This window comes from Lithobates pipiens, unplaced genomic scaffold, assembly GCF_037356315.1.
Source record: "Lithobates pipiens isolate NorthernLeopardFrog02 unplaced genomic scaffold, aLitPip1_a1.2 Scaffold_23, whole genome shotgun sequence".
NCBI classification, from domain to species: Eukaryota; Metazoa; Chordata; class Amphibia; order Anura; family Ranidae; genus Lithobates; species Lithobates pipiens.
This window is the reverse complement of record NW_027507785.1, coordinates 23,548,688-23,555,008: the sequence shown is the minus strand read 5'-3', so window position 1 is coordinate 23,555,008 and position 6,321 is coordinate 23,548,688. Positions and strand designations below refer to the sequence as shown.

At 44.1% G+C, this 6,321-nt stretch overlaps 1 protein-coding gene across 1 annotated transcript in view; it reads right to left on the bottom strand.

The window, feature by feature from the left end:
- Positions 1–6,270: 6,270 nt before the first annotated feature.
- RNF121 (ring finger protein 121) overlaps positions 6,271–6,321 on the bottom strand; it is a 13,173-nt gene continuing 13,122 nt past the window's right edge. Inside the window, exon 6 of the mRNA XM_077451049.1 lies at positions 6,271–6,275. Coding sequence (XP_077307175.1) covers positions 6,271–6,275 — 5 coding nt within the window. The remainder of the gene's footprint in view (positions 6,276–6,321) is intronic.

Below are 6,321 nucleotides of genomic sequence, written 5' to 3'. Positions count from 1 at the left end.
GCGTTGGTGATGTTGGTAGTGATTTTGAATTTGATGGCGTGGTGATCCGTCCATGGCAGAGTTATGTTGTCGAGTATGTTGACGTCGATGTTCTGTTTGAAAATGAGGTCTAGGGTGTGTCCTGACCCATGCGTGGGATTCTTTATCAGTTGCTGGAGACCCAGTTCTTCTAGTTGATTGATGCAGGCAGTCGCGATGGGGTCTTTAGGCTCGTTTGCCCGAAGGTTGAAATCTCTGAGTGCCAGGAAATTTTTGAATTTTAGGGTGTGCATTGCAAAGGATTCCGTGAGGGGTGAAACAATGGCGGCTGCAGTACAATGGCGGCTATTCGCGGGAGGGAGGCGACCCGCTGCAGTACAATGGCGGCTATTCGCGGGAGGGAGGCGACCCGCTGCAGTACAATGGCGGCTATTCGCGGGAGGGAGGCGACCCGCTGCAGTACAATGATGGTGGCTGGTCGACAAGTAGTTAAAGTTTAAACTGAAGGCAAAACATTTTTTTTAAATCACTAGTAAAATAGCTTGATTTAAATAATTTTAAAGAGCAACTGTCATCTCTGTCCCGCAGCGGCTCCTCCTCTGACCCGCTGTTGACTTTAATGGTATGGCTGGTGATTGGTCAGTGACACAACAAGGTGAGTGGATGTGGTGGTAGTAGGTGAGTGGATGCCCGCTAACGGGCGCCGCCATGATGGATCTGAAATGACAGGTGCTCTTTACATGTAAGGACTTATCTTGCTGGTAGTTAGACTCTTTGATATTTGAAAACAAAATGAAGGTTTACTATTTAAAATAATAAGCGGTCAGGTTAGTAAAACGGTGATATCAGAACCAATTCAATCATACAGTTTGTAGTGTACAAAGATTTGCAAAACAATGGGATAAAGGAATATTCCTGAACTTTGTTTTATCTCATGGTTACTGTGACGTTGTGTGAATGCATCAATGCAGTGCATGTTATCTCAACTTCCAGAGCTTGGATTAATTGAATGAGTTTACCAAAAATGTAAATATTGCAGAATATACAGCCTCATGCTACATAACTAAGCTTCATTTCATAGTTATGTAGTTAGTAAGGTTGAATAAAGACACCAGTCCATCCAGCTCAACCTGAGTGAGTGTCTATAATTGTCCCTATCCCTGTACATTGCACACTCACATCGGTCCCTACCCTCAAGGAGCCCACAATCCAATTTTCCCCATTCATATACTAGGGCCAATTAACCTACCTGCATGTCTTTGGAGTGTGGGAGGAAACCGGAGTACCCGGAGGAAACCCACGCAGGCACAGGGAGAACATGCAAACTCCAGGCAGGTAGTGTCGTGATTGGTATTTGAACCAGCGACCCTTCTTAGTGTGAGAGTGCTAACCACTACACCACTGTGCCGCCCAATTCATGCTGAATAAACTAAATTATTAATGAGTTTTCTATTTAAGACAATCTTTAGTTTTTTTTTTTTACTCCAAAAGCATTTTATTAAAATAAATTTGATACAAATCAATCAGATTTTTTTTTAATAGTTCTTTTTCTTTTTTTAATCATTGATCTTTATCCACCCTGCAAATATATAATTCCTTGGGTGTCTAGGGGATGAGGCATTCCTGGGCAGACAGCATTTACATACTGATAATTGTAATGCCCACGTGAGATGCTGAGCCTTCATGATTGAAAGAACTGAAATCCAATGAATGAACGTTGCAGGCCTGAGATTGTCAACCTGGGCAGCAAAGGGCTAGATGATGTTGGACGTCCCCCAGATAGGAAATGAAGTGTGCTCTGTATCTGACTTACTGCTCACAGTGTGCGGTGAAATCAGAGGACGCCATTTCAGCCCAGGAGAGGAGCCGGTACAACTGGAGGTCAGATGTTGGTATATCAGGAAAGGTTTGTGATCTGGATCCTTTTGTCTCCTGGCACTCAGGGAGCAGCACAGACCTCCTTATCTGATGGCGGTACGCCCGCTAGAGGTGACCGATAATCTTGGCGTGGAATTATTGGCGCTCCTTGTTTTTCTACCAGTGTAGCCATTTTTTACAGAGATTATGAATAACATGGTTGACCTCCCAGGGTTTGTCAGCGGGGTGCTTCTTCTCACCCCTCCCCCTCCTTTCTGATAACACAGTCTAACAGTTAACCCCAAAAGCAAACATTCATTATACCAATCATTAGATGTGGTGGCTGCAGCGGTTTCCTTTTTTTGTTTTTTGTTTTTTTAAGGCTTTCTTTGCCTTATTTTCACCTGGTGATCCGGCCAGCAAGGCCACCTATAATAGACCCCAGATCTCATGGAGGACTTGTCACAGGAATGTTGTTCATCCATTGTTATTGCGATTAAAAATTAAAGGGACCCTTTTATATTGGGGAAAAAAAAGGTTTAAAATAAATGGGGGGGGGGGGATATTTAAGAGCCCCTCTGCCCCACCCTTTGCGCTCACATGCAAATGCGAATGTAAGTGTCTCGCATGAATCACGATCGCACCACACTTGTGAGATATTGTTGCAAACATCAGAGAGAGAGAAATAATTTCAGCACCAGATCTTCTGTGTAACCTATAAAGCTTAAAGTGGATGTAAACCCTTACAAACCACTCTGACCTACAGGTAAGCCAAGATTAAGACTTGCCTGTAGTTCCAAGAAATATCTCCTAAACCTATACGGTTTAGGAGATATTTAGTAAAAGACCGTGACAGCTGTCTATGGCGCATGGTAGACAGCGGATAGATATGCCGTTGGTGGCGGATCCCATGTGCATGCGCGGGAGTGACGTCATCGCTGCTCCGGTGCTGTGAGTGGCCGGAGCAGCGATACCCGGAAGAAGATGGAGGCTCCCGACTACAGGGGACAGCGGTGACTTCGCTGGCTCCTGTGTCAGGTAAGTGACACATAATGGACTATTATGCTTTACCTTTGCAGGGAGACAAAGAGGAAGTAATCCCATAAGGGTTTACTTCCTCTTTAAAAGGCATCACCTATGGAGATTTAAGTAAGTGCCATTGGAGTACGCAACAATAAAAAGTGACATGTTTTGGTATCCATTTAGCCAGCATGACATCTTTTTATATTTTACAAAAAAAAAAGAAATTGGGAGCAGTGGTGGAGGAACGGCGAGTTCACCGCTCCAAAGAAGCTGCTGGCAACTCTTTTTCTGATGCCCTGCCAGTGCACCGCTCCAGTGTGAAAGCCAGAGGCATTGAACAGCTGTTTTATGACGTTTTGCAGGGGCTATTTTTAACGCTATAACGCCTGCAAAACGCCCTCTGTGTGAAAGGGGTCTAAAAGGTGTTTGTTTTTATTTTTTTATATAACATGTCATACTTGCCTCAACTGTGCAGCTCTTTTTTCACAGTGTGACCCTGGACCTCGGCAGCTCTCGCGGCTCCTCCCCATAATCAGATAACCCCCTAGGAGTAGCGCTCTCCCAGGGGATTACCTTGTGGATGCGCTCCCGAGTCCAGCATTCGGCGTCCATAGAGGTCAAATGCGGGACTTGGCCCTGCCTCCGTTATATATGGAGATCATATCCCTCTTATGTATTAATAAATGGTGATCATATCCCCCCCCCCCCCCCCCCCCCTTATGTATTTATGCATGGAGATCATATCCCCCCCCCCCCCCCCTTATGTATTTATGCATGGAGATCATAGGATGCATTAAGGTGAAAAAAACATGAACCTTTACAACCCCTTTAATTGGCTTCTGTCTAAATTGTCCCTAGTTGGTAAATGTATGAATGTGAGTTGGGGACCTGAGAGTGTAAGCTCCTTGAGGGTAGGGACTGTGGTGATTGTACAATGTATATGTGTAAATTGACGGCGCTATAGAAGTACCTGAAATAAATAACTCTGCTCTCAGCGACATCACTAAACTCCTCTAACCCAAACCATTCTCTCCACCCATTCCATAACCTTCTGCTTGTTGGCTCCCTCCTTATCTCCCATGACCACCTCCGGACCTCTACCATCCTCTGGAACTCCCTACCCCAATCAGCAGCACTTAAACACAGACAGTTAACAAGACACAGTGTGGGTGATAAAGATAATTTGTCAGATAATTTAAGTTTATATTACAGAATGTTGAGAATACAGCATGTGTCTGGTTGTAATGTTTTCTTGTATGTCCCTTAGCGTTGGAATCTCCCTTCTACCGATCTTTCTTGTGTGGCTGCAGCGTGCGAGCCTCTAACCCTCCCTCCCCGGAGCTCTGACCTTCATACACTCACCTGGCCGCTGGAACTGCTAATCCTCAGTACAGAGTATTAACGTGCACAAGGTCCTTCCAGGATTGTCATCCTGTCTTCACCGACTCCCACCCTCCTCCCTGAGCTGTGGTTATGGGTGGTCTCCACTCGCACAGTGCCTTGCGAAAGTATTCGGCCCCCTTGAACTTTTCAACCTTTTGCCACATTTCAGGCTTCAAACATAAAGATATAACATTTTTATTTTTTGTGAAGAATCGCCAACAAGTGGGACACAATTGTGAAGTGGAACGAAATCTATTGGATTTTTGAAACTTTTTTAACTAATAAAAAAAATGAAAAGTGGGGCGTGCAAAATTATTCGGCCCCCTTGCGTTAATACTTTGTAGAGCCACCTTTTGCTGCGATTACAGCTGCAAGTTGCTTGGGGTATGTCTCTATCAGTTTTGCTCATCGAGAGACTGAAATTCTTGCCCATTCTTCCTTGCAAAAGACACTGTAGATCACACAATGGCTCCTCACCCGATCATACACCCCAACTAATGCCGGATGTGTTCTTGTCTTCCAGGTGGACCTGTCTGACTTGGCCCCCGAGGAAAGATGGAGGTGAGTCCTCGTCACATTTGTCATGCACCTGTTTTATTTAACCACTTAAGGACCAAGCCTCTTTCTGAGATTTGTTGTTTACAAGTTAACTTTTTTTTTTTTGCTAGAAAATTACTTGGAACTCTCAAACATTATGTTTTTTCTAACACCCTAGAAAATAAAATAGCGGTTGTCACACCGTATTTGCGCAGTGGTCTTACAAGTGCACTTTTGTTTTGGAAAAAAAAATACTTTTAATTAAAAAATAAGACAATAGTAAAATTAGCCCTTTTTTTTTTTTTTTTATATATATTTTTTTTTTATATTGTGAAAGATAATGTTATGCCGCGTAAATTGATACCCAACATGTCACGCTTCAAAATTGTGCCTGCTCGTGGAATGGCCACAAACTTTTATCCTTAAAAAATCTCCATGGGCGACGTTTAAAAAAAAATAAAATAAAAAAAATTCTACAGGTTGCATGTTTTGAGTTACAGAGGAGGGCTAGAATAATTGCTCTCGCTCTACCGATTGTGACGATACCTCACATGTGGTTTGAACACCGTTTTTTGCATATGCGGGTGGTACCAGCGTATGCGTTCGCTTCTGCACGTGAGCTCAGCAGGATGGGGACGCATTTAAAATATTTTTTTTCTTATTTATTTTACCTTTTATTTTCACACTGTTGTTCTTCTTCTGTTCTGCAATTTTTATCGTGACTGCGACATTACAGCGGACACGTCAAACATTTGACACATTTTTTGGGACCATTGTCATTTATACAGCAATCGGTGCTATACAAATGCACTGATTCCTGTGTAAATGACACTGGCAGTGAAGGGGTTAACCACTAGGGGGCAGGGTAAGGGTTAAGTGTGTCCTGGGGCGTGTTTCATAACTGTGGGGGTGGCTAAATGTGACACGTCACTGATCTCTGCTCCCATCACAGGGAGCAGAGATCAGTGACACTGTCACTAGGCAGAACGATGAGATGCTTGTTTACATTAGCATTTCCCCATGAGACGATCACAAAGTATCCCCGCTGACTCGATCTAGTCCACGGAACCCGCGACACGACTCAAGGAGGTCCCCGGCCGAGGCGCGCACCCACGATGGCACGGCGGCTAATTTAAAGGGACGTACCTGTATGCCCTTTTTCCTGTCCGTGCTATTCTGCCGACGTATATCGTTGTGCGCCAGTCGGGAATTGGATAAAAAAAACACAAAAACAAAAAAAAAGTTTTTGCCCTTCACTCGTCTCCATACAAGCCAGGAGAAGGATCTGACCGGCTCCGGTTCCCTCCGCCACTTACCGGAGCCCGGCCGATTAAAAGTGATCTTGCAGAGACACTTTTATCTTGAAGCAGACCGCCCACTGAAGAAGAGATACCAGGGTTTTGTCAGCTAGCTGACTGCCATAGCAATGATATTCCTCTTCAAAGTACCCACGTTTAATTACAGTGGGTGGACCAGAAGTGGTTAAACTGTCTAAACTAGATATGTGCACATTCGTTATGATCACAATTCCTAAAATTTGAA